The 16514-nt window shown below is 36.7% G+C and overlaps 1 protein-coding gene across 1 annotated transcript in view; it reads left to right on the top strand.

The window, feature by feature from the left end:
* The window catches only part of LOC136883099 (zinc finger protein 60), a 63201-nt gene extending 49722 nt beyond the window's left edge, over window positions 1-13479 (top strand). Inside the window, exon 5 of the mRNA XM_067155285.2 lies at window positions 12724-13479. Coding sequence (XP_067011386.2) covers window positions 12724-13459 — 736 coding nt within the window. The 3' untranslated portion in view covers window positions 13460-13479. The remainder of the gene's footprint in view (window positions 1-12723) is intronic.
* The last annotated feature ends 3035 nt before the right edge of the window (window positions 13480-16514 follow it).

The raw sequence follows: 16514 nt of genomic DNA, 5'->3' as shown, positions 1-16514 counted from the left end.
ACAAGTAAGTGGAAGCAATGCCAGGACTCAGCTAAAGGCCCCCGTGGTCGTTAACCTACGTTCCGAAGTAAACAGATTACCTTCCTCATTATCATATATGATTTACAGAAAACCCACACATACAGCTAATACCATAAAACAAGACTCTTTTCACCCACAGTCACATAAACGTGCTTCATACAACAGTATGGTTAACCGCGCCTTCAAAATTCCGCTATCAAAGGATAACTTAAATAAAGAACTAAACATCATCCGCTCTATTGCCAAATTTAACGGTTATAATTCTTATTTTATTGAACAAATCATTAACAAATTTAGACACCGCCCTAACACAACACTCTTAAAAGATATTCCCAAACCAGCTGCTTACACCACATTCACATTCAATGCAAATACCTATAGTATAGCTAATGTCTTCAAAAAACATAATACTATGATTTCTTTTCGAACTAATAATAGAAACCTTGAATTATTACATAATTCCCACTCCTTAAATAGAACAAGTGTCTTTTCTAAATCAGGCGTATACCGTTTTAAGTGCCACAACTGCAATTCTTCTTACATAGGTCAAACTGGTCGCAACTTCAAAATTAGGTACTTTGAACACGTTAATGCAATAAAACACAACAGATTTTCGGCAGTGGGACAACACATACATGACACAAAACATGCTTTCACTACAATAAACCAGGATATTGAAATTCTCAGCACTCTAAATAAAGGCCCTCTCCTAGACATCACCGAAAACTGTTTTATACACCTTGACCAGTTTTTCAATCCAAATCTTAATCTGAATGATATTTCTGAGAAACCCAATCCCCTTTTCGATTTTCTCATCTCCTTTTTAAATAACCTGAAGTCAACAAATAAGGAATCAATCTTTCACAATTTACACAACACCCTCTCATGCCACTTCCCCCTTCCGCAACACCCCCCTTGATCCTCCTTAGTTCTCCTCCTCCTCACCCAAGGGACTCTGAACTTCGGAGCGTGGGTTGGCGACCACGGGGCCCTTAGCCGAGTCCTGGCATTGCTTCCACTTACTTATGCCAGGCTCCTCACTTTCATCTATCCTGTCCGACCTCCCTTGGTCAACTCTTGTTCCTTTCCGACCCCGACGCTTTTAGGTTTCCGAAGGGCTAGGGAGTTTTTCATTTTCACGCCCTTCGTTGGCCCTTGTCTTCTTTTGGCTGATATCTTCATTTTTCGAAGTATCAGATCCCTTCCATTTTTCTTTCCTTCCCACCCTCCATCCCCCAGGGGTTCTGAACTTCGGAACGTAGGTTAACGACCACGGGGGCCTTTAGCTGAGTCCTGGCATTGCTTCCACTTACTTGTGCCAGGCTCCTCACTTTCATCTATCCTGTCCGACCTCCCTTGGTCAACTCTTGTTCCTTTCCGACCCCGACGCTATTAGTTTTCCGAGGGCTAGGGAGTCTTTCATTTTCACGCCCTTCGTGGCCCTTGTCTTCCTTTGGCTGATATCTTCATTTTTCGAAGTATCGGATCCCTTCCATTTTTTCATTTTTTCTTTCCTTCCCATCCTCCATCCCCCAGGGGCTCTGAACTTCAGAGCGTGGATTGGCGACCACGGGGCCCTTAGCTGAGTCCTGGCATTGCTTCCACTTACTTGTGCCAGGCTCCTCACTTTCATCTATCCTGTCCGACCTCCCTTGGTCAATTCTTGTTCTTTTCCGACCCCGATGCTATTAGGTTTGCGAGGGCTAGGGAGTCTTTCATTTTCACGCCCTTCGTGGCCCTTGTCTTCCTTTAACCGATATCTTCATTTTTCGAAGTGTCGGTTCTTTTTTCTTTTTTCTTCGAATTCATATTATATTAAGGATTTTTGCCCAATTATATTTCCTCTAATAACAATAACCACCACCACCACCACCACCACCACCATCACCACCCTCTAATTAACGTCCCCCCTTTCTCTATTTATCATTTCTTTATCAATTACTACGGCAAGTTGTTTCGAGTTGAACCTCGTATTTCTTTCATTATTTCTCCCTATTTTTTTAAATATATTTTTATTTGGCTTTATTCTTTTTTAACGTTTTAAATTATTTTATAAAACCTATATATCCACTTTGAAATTTGACGAAATTAAATCCTATACTGTTTTCCTAAGACTTCATTCACGTCACCTTTTGCTCTTCGGCCGGAAAAACAAATGCCTACAAGACCTGCCTAGCAACGACTTTACATAAGCGAATATTTGACCTGCTTATGAACTTCAGCTATATTTGTTTTCGGCGCAAGATAGTGATGTTCTGTTTACTCTCTTGACTGTGATTATTGTGTTTTGAACATTTACTGAATTGCTACGTTATGATACATTGTTAATTTTTTGCCTGTATTCAATGTGCTAGTTGTTTTAAGATCTTCGAAAATTGGCTGATGATGACACTTAAAATGTGTTGAAACCGGTCCCATTAAACAGGTTGTAACTACTTCTTACCATCTTATTACGGAGTATTGAAAGGTGGATCCTAACCTATTATATTGTACATCTTATTTCTCTATTCAATACGGAACAATAATGAAGTTTTTAACTTTAAATATTGAGACATTCTCAGAATTATTTTGAAGCGTCTAGCTATCCTATCATAGCCATATTTGTCTGCATCAGAGTGATGTAAAACTCATAGCAAAAATTGTGTGAAAGTATACAGAACACTACAATCTGTGTCCAATGAGAAGTTGTTCCCGTTATGGTAGTTTTATGAACTAAAACTACTTTGGCCTGGAGTATGTCATATTTACCGCTGTGAAATTTTGAAAAAGCGTAGTTAATTGGGTGGGTGGGATAATTAGTAGCAGCTTTGAAGGAAAAATCTGAGTAGCCTCTCGAGGCCAGAAAGCTTCTCATTCAATATGGATGGAAATTATAATTAAGAATGAATATTTTAATCATAATTCTGGAGTTATTTTATATATCTTACAAGCTAGCCAAAATAAATACAGGTTTTCAAACTTTGATATGTTATGCCACTTTAAGCAACTGTTACTTTAATAATGCTGTCCTTTAATCATGTGGGCTGTGAAGCATTCTCGAGAGACAAAGTTAAAACTGCCAGGAACATTCGATCAATATCAATCACTACTGATCTGCATTTAGGGCTGTCGCCCAGGTGGCAGATTCCCTATCTGTTGTTTTCCTAACCTTTTCTTAAATGGTTTCAAATAATCTGGAAATTTACTGAACATCTGCCTTGGTAAGCTATTTCAATCCCTAACTCCCTTTCCTGCCCCAATTTGTCCTCTTGAATTCCAACTTTATCTTCATATTGTGATCTTTCCTACTTTTAAAGACACCACTCAAACTTATTCGTCTACTAATGTCGTTCCACACCATCTCTCTACTGACCGCTCGGAACATACTACTATCAATTTACAGACCTCATCATATACATCCAATCAATACAAGTGAAGTGTATTGATTGGGTAGACCATGAAACCTAACACTAGTTCTTAATTTAAACCTACCACTTAGTCAAGCAGCGAGTCTCCTTTCCCCAAGTCTTCCCAGCCCAAACTTTGCAACATTTTCGTAATGTTACTCTTTTGTTGGAAATCACCCAGAGCAAATCGAGCTACTTTTCCTTTTCTTTTGGAATATTCCAGTTCTCAAATTAAGAACTCCTGGTGAGGGTCCCACACACTGGAACCATACTCTAGTTGGGGTCTTACCAGAGACTTACAAGCCCTTTCTTTTATATTCTTACTACAACCGCTAAACACCCTCATAACCATGTGCAGAGATCTGCACCCTTTATTTACAATCCCATTTATGTGATTACCTCAATGAAGGTCTTTCCTTATATTAACACCTAGGTACTTACAATGATCCCCATTAGGAACTTTCACCCCATCCATGTAGTAATTAGAACCGAGAGGACTTTTCCTATTTGTGAAAGTCACAACCTGACTTTTAACGCCGTTTATCATACCGTCGCACACTGTCCATCTCACAACATTATCGAGGTGATTTTGCAGTTGCTCACAATCTTGTAACCTATTTATTACTCTATACAGAATAATATCATCTGCAAAACGCCTTATCTCTGATTCCTTTTCTTTACTCATATCACTTATATATATAAGAAAATATAAAGGTCCAATAATACTGCCTTGAGGAATTCCCCTCTTAATATAGTGTCAAATAAAGCTTCGCCTACTCTGAGATCTAGAAATATAACCCTCCACTCAGTCGCTCTTTTGTCTAGTCCTATTACACTCATTTTTGCTAGTTGTTTCCCACGATACACCCTATCAAATGCCTTAGACAGAATCGCGATACAATCCATTTGACCTCCTGAGTCCAGGAAATCTATGCTATATCTTGCTGGAATCCTACAAGTTGAGCTTCAGTGGAATAACCTTTCCTAAACCGGAACTGCCTTCTATCAAACCAGTTATTAATTTTGCAGACATGTCTAATATAATCAGAAAGAATGCTTTCCCAAAGCTTATATGCAATGCATGTCAAACCGACTGGCCTGTAATTTTTAGCTTTATGTCTATCACCCTTTCTACACAGGGGCTTTTATAGCAACTCTCCATTCATTTGGTATAGCTTCTTCATGCAAACAATAATCAAATAAGTACTTCAGATGTGAAACTAAATCCCAACCAATTGTCTTCTATATATCTGCCAAAATCTGATCAATTCCAGCCGCTTTTCTAGTTTTCAACTTTTGTATCGTATTGTAAATGTTCTTGTTATGAGGTAAATTTTAATACTTCTTTAGTATTAGTCACTTCCTCTAACTGGACATTATCCCTCTAACCAACAACCTTTATATACGGCTGACTGAATACTTCTGCCTTTTGAAGATCCTCGCATACACACTCCCCTTGTTCATTAATTATTCCTGGAATGTCCTTCTTGGAACCTGTTTCTGCCTTAAAGTACCTGTACATACCCTTCCATTGTTCACTAAAATTTGTATGACTGCCAATTATGCTTACCATCATGTTATCCTTAGCTGACTTCTTTGCTAAATTCAATTTCCTAGTAAGTTCCTTCAATTTCTCCTTACTTCCACAGCCATTTCTAATGCTATTTCTTTCCAACCTGCACCTCGTTCTTAGTCTGTTTACTTCTCTGTTATAATATAGTGGGTTTTTACCATTCTTTACCACCTTTAACCACCTTTAATGGTATAAATCTGTTTTCTCATTCCTCAACAATTGCTTTAAACACATCCCAGAGTCTGCCTCATGCCTATTTTATCAGCCATATGGTACTGCTTAGTAGTCCCACTTTTAAGACCTTCCTTTCTATCACATTTATATTTTAACTACAACAAAAACAGCTTTGTGATCACTAATACCATCTATTACTTTGGTTTCTCTATAGAGCTCATATGGTTTTACCAGCACCATGTCCAGAATATTCTTCCCCCTAGTTGGTTCCATCACTTTGTGAATGAGCTGTCCTTCCCATATTAACTTATTTGACATTTGTTGGTCATGCTTCCTGTCGTCTGCATTACTTTCCCAATTGACATTTTGTAAATTGAGATCTCCCGCTACAATCATGTTCCTTTCCATGTTGTTTCCCACATAACTGATAATCGTATCAAATAATTCTGAATCAGCGTCAGCATTCCCCTTTTCCGGTCTGTACACTCCAAACACATCAAGATGCCTATTATCTTTAGAAATGAACCTTACACCTAGAATTTGATGTGTGTTATCTTTAACATTTTTATAGCTTACAAGTGAAGTGTATTGATTGGGTAGATGAGAGTCCAAAGCAAATCATGCTCTTGTAAACACAGAACAGTCAAATGTTAAATGACCAACTGTTTGAGTAGATCCACAAAAACTGGCATATTCACCTGTCAAATTAATTTTAAAATGTTCAAAATATGATTTGAAATTCCATGGTCTGACATAAATTGTGTTAACTCAAAATTTGGCACCAAAGTTTGCACTGAAGTCAGTTTTAAACTGTGGGAATATATATTCTTCTAGTAACAGATCCATTTGAAGGAGAGGTCCAAAGGAGGTTCCATTGATTCAAAATATGTTCTTTGATTTGTCTTCTTGCATAGCATAAGGGAGAACTGTCATTCATGACTTCCAGATTTGATTGAGCAACAGCTTTTGCTAGTTGATCAGCTCTCTCATTTCCGTTGGATCCAGTATATCCGCAAATCCAGGAAATGCAGATATGACAGTTTCGGTGAGCTATAGTTCTTATAGCAACTGCTAATCGGTTCATATTATACTTGTTGTCTATAGACTTCAATGTAACTTGTAAGTCACAAAGTATTTGGACCCTTTTGTTGTTGTCATGACACCACTGTATTGCACATTTAATGGCTAGTAGTTCTGGCTGAAAGACTGGTCAGCAGGAGGATAGTTTATACTGCACTGTAGAAACTTCACTTTCATTTTCATAGACTACAAAAGCACACACAACAAGGTCCTTACCGTCGTTGCTTGATGTACGAGAACCATCAGTACCAATGATGCAGTCATGAGTGTCTATGCATTTGTTACGGAGAATCTTCTTGAACAATCTTGGATGACCAGACTGTAAAAGTGGCATTGTTTTTCTATAACAGTATTGATGATAGGCTGAGGTGATGGCCTATTTTTCTTAAGTAATGTCAGTTTGGCTAGTCCAAGTGCAGTCAAAAAGAGCGGCTCATTTCCAGAAATAATAAGTGCTGCATTGGTAGAAGTTGTCCTGTAATCTCGGGAGATCCGGAGCGCAAAGCGTCTTTGGATTTCCAATAATTTTTTTCTGGGCTCATTTCTTTCCCAGTGTGTTACAGAAAGAAGAGGCACAGTATAGAATCAGTGGCACAAATACTGTGTAATAAATTAATTTAAGTACTTCTGAATTCATTTCCCACAATGGTGCATGCAACAGTTAGTCCCTGTAAAAATTTACTGGCTTTAATTTTTAAGTTTTGAAGTGAGTTCTGAATGTGAGTTGTTTGTCCAGGGTAATGCCCAAAAATGATAACTGATCCTCAATTTTTATCTAATGTCCAATCATAATTATTCTTGGTTCCTTCTGTTTTCTTCTCATGAGAAACATCGCTTTGGTCTTCATTGCATTAAATTGCAGTTTGTTAGTTTCACCTCAGTTAAAAATGCTACACAAGGCAGAATTTGTTCAAACAGTAAGATCTCTCACATTTTCAGCTTCAATTAGAAGAAGAGCATCATCGGTGTAGGCAATGATTCGACATCCCGTTGGAAGAATTAGCTGTAAGAGGTCATCATAAAGGATATTCCAGAAACCAGGCCTACATGTTTATCCTTGTGGACAGCCTTCGGAACCATATTTTGTGGAGACTGCTGTTCTAATCTGAAGCTTCACTCTTCGTTTGCAAAATTGAGACTGAATTAGTTTATAGAGATTTTTTGGGCATCATTTCTCTTTTAACTGGGTCAAAGTTTGGACCACCAAGCATTGTCGAATGCACCACTTATGTCCAGAGAAATTAATACAGCACTTTCTTCATTGAAAATATGCCTTGGATCCATTCTACTATGTCAAGAACAGCATCTCCGGTTGATTTCTGCGGGGTAAAGCCATACTGATTGTAACTTAGTAAACCATAGAAATACGGTGTGATACATAATCAATGAATAATTTCCCTAAGATCTTTCCAAACACAGGTAGAAGACAAATTGGTGTAAATGATTTGGGAGGAAAATGAACTAGAGAACTTCCCTATGGGATTATTTTAACAACTGCCAATTTCCAAGATGTTGGAAAATGGTGTAGAGCCAGACATTTGTTGAACAGAATGACAAATAAGGAAGGAAAACAGTAGTGAATATTTTTTGTTATATTAGCATATTAGCTCCCCAACCAGGAGCTTTCTTGTCATTCTGCAAAAGGATAATGCATTCAACTTCCTGTTGTGAAACTGGTGCATCATCTTCAGTATCAGGAGGAATTTCTGGCAACTTTTTAATTGATGCTTGTTGTTCTAAGTCATCTTTTTCATCTAAGAAGAGTGTATTTATCAGAACGTTGGTGGTATCAGAAATTTTTTGTGTAGCCGTTTTCAGTTTCAATTGAGGTGAGGTTGGTATTTCAATTTCCTGGTTTTTGGATAATTTATAAATATGCCCCCAAGGGTTCATTGAAGAAGAAAAAATTCCTTCCAACGTACTGATTTCCATTTTAGTATTAATTTTCTATAATATTCCTTAGTTTTCAAGTATACTTCTTCATATCTCTGACGTAAAAGAGGGCAGAGACTTCTCTTATATTGTCTGTGACAAGCCAGTACTCGCTCCAAAGTTAAAAAGTTCTTCATTCCACTAGAATTGTTTACATGGCTTTTGAGAGATCTTAGGTAAGTTAACCTCTGAAAGCTTTATTTTGGTTTCATTTAAGCACTTTACTATTTCATTCAACCCATTCATGGATTTGCAGGCCTCTATCTTAGTTGCCATTTTCCCAAGATTTCTTCTGGCTGTCAAATGAAAGTGGTCCCACTTCACATTTTTTGTTCTATATAAACTTGTCAGATAATTTGAAGCATTAATAGTAGGCCTGCTTGGCACAGATTGTATAGTCACAGTGATTAGAGCGTGGTCCAAAAGTGTTGGAAGATCACTTACTTTCCGGTCTAAAATAAAAGGAAAAGGGAAGGATTACTGGCGCTACAAAAGTCGTAAAAGATTTTTCCTCGAGAATCTTCGATAGTGATGCCCCATGATCCGTGTTTGGCATTTATGTAACCAGTGAAAAGAATTGGTTTTCCTTTCAAATCATCATATATCCACTAAAGGACATTTATATTGATGTTGAAGTCCCTTGTGGAATCAAAATAAGAATTTACATATATAAAGTTCACACTGATTGAAGGTTGTGCAAATAACAACTCTGTCAGCAGGGCAGTATTGTGATAACTTTAAAACAGTTTTCGATTTTGTTAAAATAGCTGCATGAATCTGTTCTTCAGGTATATTATTTCTGGATACATGAATCTGAAATTCTTGACCAAATCCAACCACTTTATCTTTCCTCAACATTTGGTTCCTATAAGCATAAAACTGTTCGTTCATCACGTCCTATGTTAAGGAGACGCTCCTGGATAGGCACAAGCGATTTACTCAAATTTTGCATATATATTAATAGATTAATTAATTAATTAATAGATATATATTAATAGATTAACCTTGATTAGATTAATCTTGATTTAATGATATTTAATATTTTCTTATAAATTGAACAGTCTATAGAAGTAGCAGGATGCTGAGTGTTTAGTGTGCCATGCTGATTTCTTGAAGTAATTTTCTGGTTTTGAAATTTACAGTTTACCCACTCAATCTTCGTTTTGGAACAACTATCGATATTATGAGCTTGTGAACAATAGGAGCAGGTCTCTTGCTTTCTGCAGTCAGTAGAGAAATGTCCGAAACCATGACACGTGAAAGAGCGGATGACTGAAACATATTCATTGAACATACAGCTCATGTATCCAATATAAAGCTTTTTGCAACTCGTGAATGTTTTAAAATCGGTAGGAGTAACTTCACTGACCGCATATTGGGTGCTGCCATCTCGCTACTTTCTCATAAAGCATAGTCGTATGTCATCTTGGCCTTTGGATAACATTTGTTTCACAGCTGGATTCTGTTCGATAATGCACTCAATCACTTCTATCTCGGGGAGGTTATCTTCAATTCCGTGAATGATTATTCTGGGATTCTTCTTTCATGGAATAAAGGCTCTCAGTTTAGAGGTATTGTCTTCAAATGTTTGGACCATAGTTTTGCATTCATTTTCATTTCATAGCTCAAGAACCACACCTTTATTTCGTAGCCTTTTGATTTTTTTTTTAACACTAACTATCAGTGATTTGATATGTGTTGTGGTTTGCAGTAGCCTAAAGGTTTGTTCAGAGTCCTTAACTTCATCTTCATCTTTTGGAGATACTATAACCACATGCTTAGTTGCTGTTACTTCATTTTTAGACTGTACAGCATTGGCATAAGTAGCTTGTTCCATACTAGGTTGTGTAGTACTCACCAGTCTAGTTAACTCTTCTTTAAAGGTATCCAACGCCAGCTTTATAACATTAATGGATGAAAGCACTTCATCACACCAGTTTCTTTTCATTCTCTTGTCTGATTTCAAAGTATTGTATATCGATTAAATTAAATTCATTTTCTGCAGAATGATACATTTCACTCACATTCATAGCCACCACCATCTTGTGAATGCCTTACGACAGATGATAATTACAGCGTATTAACAGTGTCTTTTCTGCACGAGACAAACTTTAATCTCCTATGTGTGTGTGTGTGTGTGTAAAAGACTTACCACACTGCATACAATACTGAATTTCCTCTCTTCCATGAGTGAGATGTGTAAATGCCTCGCCGCATTTGATGCATAACATAAGCGTTTCTCCTCAATGTGCAATATCCTGCTGCGTGCGCTGGTAGTGCTGTAGTCAAGTTGTTTCACTGGCCAACACATCGACAATGTAACTCTAGCATGCAAAGTACCTTATTGAGATTAGGAGCCTCCAGATATTGTGTGTACCGATCTTCTAATTTCTCCTATATTTTCGGGTTTTCTGTTTGTTTTATTCCGTTGCATTACTTCCTTGTAATTAAACCGATAGTGTCTAAGTATGTATACAGTTCGTTTATCACTTTAATTCGCCGTATTTCCAAAACTGACTAACAAGAACGTTGCTACATCTTTCACTTTTTACAAGACCTTGTTTGGTTCTGAATAAGGTGTAGTAATGTAGATCAAACCTTATAAAACAAAATATGTTCAAAAATGCAATTATTCTGAAGTTATTTTAATTGATGTATTTTATTCTTTTGAGGGTGTAATATCCTATTTGACTTACAAAATGCATATTGGATGCTTAAATTTCTTAAGATTTCTTTTTTTGTAACTTTTCATCGTTTTTGGTGCATTTAAGGTTAGAAATGGGAGTAATTTAATGAGATTCATTATAAAATATTCCGATTTAGAACCTAGATCTTTTCTAGGAATTGTTACTAAATATGATACAAAACTAATTTTAATTTCATTATAACTAGACAGTTTATTTGGATAGAAACAACAGCAAGCATAGCCCACTATTATCACTAATATATTTTGTATATAGCTGTGTTTCCTTGAAGAGACTTTATTTCAATGGTAGGTTAGCATAATGTGTGGAAATCTATGATTTGAAAATATCTTATTATCAGGTATGTTATATGTACTAATTTGAATCATGCGTCCAGTATCAAACATGTTTTCTTATTAAGCATATCAAAATAATCTCTCTTGTTTATGAAGCCTTTCTTGTGGACAGTCACGAGTTTCTTCTGAAGACGCAGAGCACAGTTCTCTGCGAAACGTAAAGAATTTCACTGTAATTTCTTGATGTGGCATAAGCTCAAAAGCCTATACAGTATCATGTCTATAACTATGGGCCGTCAAAGCATCAATGGCAAGAATCTCTCTTTGTTTCAATTCTAATTTTACCAATTTTCTTTTTTTCTGTGCCTTTCATTTGATGCATGAAATAAATTCCATCTTAAAGCCTATATTGTTGATAGTGTAACCTTGTGAGATTCTTAATCAAAAACTCCACTGTACAATACTGATATTTCATTGTTATTCTTCAAGTTACAATTTCTGATGATGTGAACGTGCTCTTTGAGGAAATAATAAATTCCTCATGACTAAGTTTCAATACAGATCAACACACTCCTACTCCCCTTCCACTAGGTCTAACCCCTTACTCTCTTCCTTCCAAGCTCGCTTTCTTCACACATGACCTCCACGCACAACACTCAGCTCTAGCACACAAGTCGGGCTGTGCCACATGGGACAGGCGAAGACAGAAGTAGTTGGATGTGCCTGTAACCTTTTTGTTAAGTTTCTCCAAACATTGCGTACTTTCAAAGTTGTTTATACATTTTCATTTCCATTTTAAGTGCACCTTTTCAATTCTTGGCACAACCTGACATCCTTATGCATTTCAAATAAAACATTTCGCTGTTCATTGCCCTGCACCAAGGCGAAGCAAATGATTTGTACTAATCTTTTGTGTTTGATCACATGAAGAACTTGTCCAATAGCCAGACATTCATCAAAACTACTACTGACACTTATGCCATAATTTTTAGCTTAATAGGATGTTCTATTATCATGGATCTACAATTTTAATGTTCCCTTCGACATTTCTTTAATATGTCATATTATATTGACACATTCAGAATCCAAATCATATTTTAATTTTTAATGTGTTTCTAATGTCCTTGTTATATTTTTAACATATTTTGTGTAAAATTGGCTGAAGATGTCCGCAATAATGGACAAAATGTCCAGATAATTATTAATGTTGACTTGAAGAAAAAAGCATAATATCAGTATTGTAAAGGTGGAGTTTTTGTTCGAAAATCTCAATATTTCATTTGATGAACAACACCTTCCATCTTTGAAGAATTTTTCAGTTATTATGTTAAAGTATTGTGGATCCTAAAGTAAATTATGTTCTACTTCTGCAGTTGTATCAGTCTGAGTGACTAGAAGCATGAAGTATCTGAAGTCTGTGTCTAGATATTAGTGCCTTTTAGTTTTAAAATTTTGTCTATTCAGTTTACCTGCATTATGAAGCTTTTTTAATGTGGATTCCTAGAGTTCATTGCTGAGTTCTTTTTTTTTCACTATTCAGTTCTATTAATAATACTTCTTAATATGGTATGTTGCAGAGTTGTTAAAGGAGATGCAGGACCTGAATTCTTCCACAGTGACTTCGGCAGCTATACAGGAGTCGGAAACGCTTGTAAATTTACTTCTGTTTCTAAAGAGACCTCAGAGTCAGATGAGAGTGAAGAAAGAAAATATCAGTGTAATGTATGCTTGAAGCGCTTTATTCACCGTGGTAGCCTAAACAAACATTTAATAATCCATAACGGTAAAAAACAGTCGGGGGAAAAATTTCAATGCAAAATTTGCTTCAAGTATTTTGGTGAACCAGGAAGCCTTAAATCTCATTCAGTCGTTCATAGTGGGAAGAGAGAATTTAAGTGTTCAATTTGTAACAAAGAGTTTCTGAGACGCAGCAACTTGAGACAGCATTTAGCGGCACATTCAGCTCGTCAGTTTGAATGTCCACTGTGTCATAAATTTTTTAGGTATGCTTGGAATCTTCGAGCTCATGAGCGCGTCCACACACGCGACCGGAGCTTTGAATGTGCAATATGTTCTAAGTTGTACGGATCTAAAAGCATATTGAAAGAACATCTGATGACCCATGATAACATTAGATCATTCACCTGTCTCATCTGCTCTAAGGCATTTCTAAGGAAGTATTACTTGCAAGTGCATATGGTAACTCACACCAAGGAGAGGAATTTCGAATGTCACGTTTGTGGTAGAAAATTCGCACGTGTTAATGAGTTGCGGCATCACACAGCTAGACATGACAGGATAGAGCCAGTGTAAGTTGCCCGTAAAATGCTTAGGATTTGTCATTTTTAACTATGCTGTGTATAGCTTGAAGAAATGAAGGAATAATCACTTAAAAACAAACAAGGGATCAGATCAAATTGATATGGATAGCTAAGTTTCTATCCAGTAATTAACAGATATCCTAGTCAGGAAGATTCCTGAGATCTTGAAGGAGGAGGATGAAATTCTGTTCAGTGTATATAATTTCGTGTGGCTATTTGTAGCCAAGTGCCGCCCTTGTAAGGCAGAGCCTGCGATGAGGGTGGGCGGCATCTGCCATGTGAAGGTAACTGCGTGTTATTGTGGTGGAGGATAGTGTTATGTGAGGTGTGTGAGTTGCAGGGATGTTGGGGACAGCACAAACACCCAGCCCCCGGGCCATTGGAATTAACGAATGAAGGTTAAGATCCCCGACCTGGCCGGGAATCGAACCCGGGACCTTCTAAACCGAAGGCCACTACACTGACCATTCAGCCAACGAGTCGGACTGTTCAGTGTGAAAGCCATGTGATCCAGAGATTGCAAAAAAAAAAAAAAAAAAGGTGGAACTAGGTTAATTTGAACCTGAAGGGTCCAGGTAAAAAGTTAATTAACTGCCATAGTGAGTCTTTTAACGTAAATTATGATCAGAAAGCTTGCAAACAGTTCTGTATAATTCACAATTGAAGTGAATCATCCTGGCTCAGTGGTGTTCTAAAAAATGAAAGCAGGTATCTTGATGAATTGCCCCCTACTGCAAGCATTTTACTATAAAGAAAAACAGTGCTCATTCCCATATTAAGTTTATTTTCGGTTACATAGCAGAGCTTAGCAGCTGTTACCTGATCCATTTGATACTAACGGTGGATATTTTTATGAAGTGTCTTCATGCTCCATCTTCCAAGTATTCAGTAACCAGTGGAATGGCTCATTTCATCTGCTGGCTCTTGTCGAGCAACTTTATATATTGTTCTTTGTTTAGACCTAATGTGCAGATTTCCCAGTTTTTTAACATTCACCCTTATGTGGCCAAGAGCTTCAAAATTTTCTTAGGTTCACTACAACTACAACCCCATTTCCAGCACCAGCTTGACTCTATCAACTTTAAACATAATTTCTTTAAAATATCAATATTCTAAAGTTATATATTTTCAATATAAAAATTTGAATTGTTCGTGAATTACAATTAAAAATCTTTGAATTAATCAGATGCTATCGTATCATGAGATTGATCAGATAGAACGGAGGGTGCCAGTAAACGAGAACAGTTCTTGCCCAATTATAAACCACTGTGGATATTATACTATATGTAAGCTCCATCTTCCATGGTGCTATTTTGGGATCCAATCCGTCTCCAGGCTGATTAACCAACAGACAAATGCCTGGTTGTGTTAGGAGTGTTATTCACACAAGTTGAAGGAGAGAATTGCAAGAAAAACAGGTGTAAGCTTCTCTTGGTTTCACTGTTTGCACTCGTATGTCTGAAGAGTTGTGTGTTACTAGGGAATATAACTCTTCATCCATAATTTTTTTTTACAATTGGCTTTTTGTCGCACCGACACAGATAGGTCTTATGGCGACGATGGGATAGGAAAAGGCTAGGAGTGGGAAGGAAGCGGCCATGGCCTTAATTAAGGTACAGTTCCAGCATTTGCCTGGTGTGAAAATGGGGAAAACACGGAAAAACATCTTCAGGACTGCTGACAGTGGGGTTCGAACCTATTATCTCCCAAATACTGGCCACACTTAAGTGACTGCAGCTATTGAGCTCGGTCATCCGGTAAATGTCACCATCCTAGTTAATTCTGGAAAATTTTTGTTACATAAGGAAGATTACTTGACCTATTTTTGGCCAATACCGGTCTGGCCCCTTGGTGGTTATGATGACTGTAATTAATGGGGTGAAGAGGAATGAACAGAAATTGACTGACAACTTTTATTATGGTGTTATAAGATGGTAGAAGCATGATATTGATCCAGTGATAATGTTTATACTTTGAAATTTCTTAAGTAATTTGTTTTACATCTCACTGTCTCCAGAGAGGTCATATGTGATGACGGAATAGGATAGGGGACTGGGAAGGAAGTGACTGGCTTTAACTGAAGTACCCCAGTATTTTCCTGGTGTGAAACTGTACAAAACCATCTTAAAGGCTGCTGGCATTAGGGCACAAACCCACTATCTCTCGAGTGCAAGGTAATTGATACACACCTGTTACAAATGAACACCAGATTTTATGACATAATTTGTGAAGAGAACTTTTCATATACCAGTATAACGGGCATAATCAACCAATGGGTACAACTTCAGGAAATTTTATGTAATAACAATAAGTTATTTTAAAATTTTATCCACCTAATCAATACATTAGACACAAACAATTAGGATTTTGTTCTTGTTAAAATATTTGTTGAATTGTTATTTTTTTAAAAAATCTGTACATATTTCACCTTAAATTTTGCAGGCATCATCAGCCATGATTTGACCTTAAAATAAAATCAGGCACCTGATTGACTGATGAACTAATGTTAAAATAAGACTATACTAAAAAGTATCTTAAAAAGTCATGAATAAAAATTAACATGTGGTAAAACTATTGAATCGATAGTTTTACAAGGCTTGTAACTATGAGTCACGTGAATAATACAACAGTTAAATATAAACTTTTGATTTAAAGAAATTGATACACAATAATATTTGACTAGCAAGTGGTTGATAACAGAAAAACATTCCAAATTATCAAATCAAATGTTATCGTGTTAAAATGTGGTGATAAACATTTACAATTTAAAATGTTGTTAAATGATAGTCTTATAACTGATAAATGATCAGTTGCATGTATAAGCTAAATATCATTAGCATATGATATAATATTTTCACTTTATTGATGGTGTAAAAACTTGTAACTCTTAGTTGATATTCAAGTTTGATTTGGACTCCTTTGGGCCATCTAATTTGATGTGATATATTCAGTGTTCTCCCTTGGGCCTTTTTAATAGACGCACCACCCTGCCATTTTTAAAGACCGCCCAGCTAACATATCCTAGATATATGCTTGTTACATAATAT

Source organism: Anabrus simplex, chromosome 11 (assembly GCF_040414725.1).
Source record: "Anabrus simplex isolate iqAnaSimp1 chromosome 11, ASM4041472v1, whole genome shotgun sequence".
Lineage (NCBI taxonomy): Eukaryota > Metazoa > Arthropoda > Insecta > Orthoptera > Tettigoniidae > Anabrus > Anabrus simplex.
Note: the sequence above shows the minus strand (reverse complement) of the source record. Positions and strands in the feature narration are given on the sequence as shown.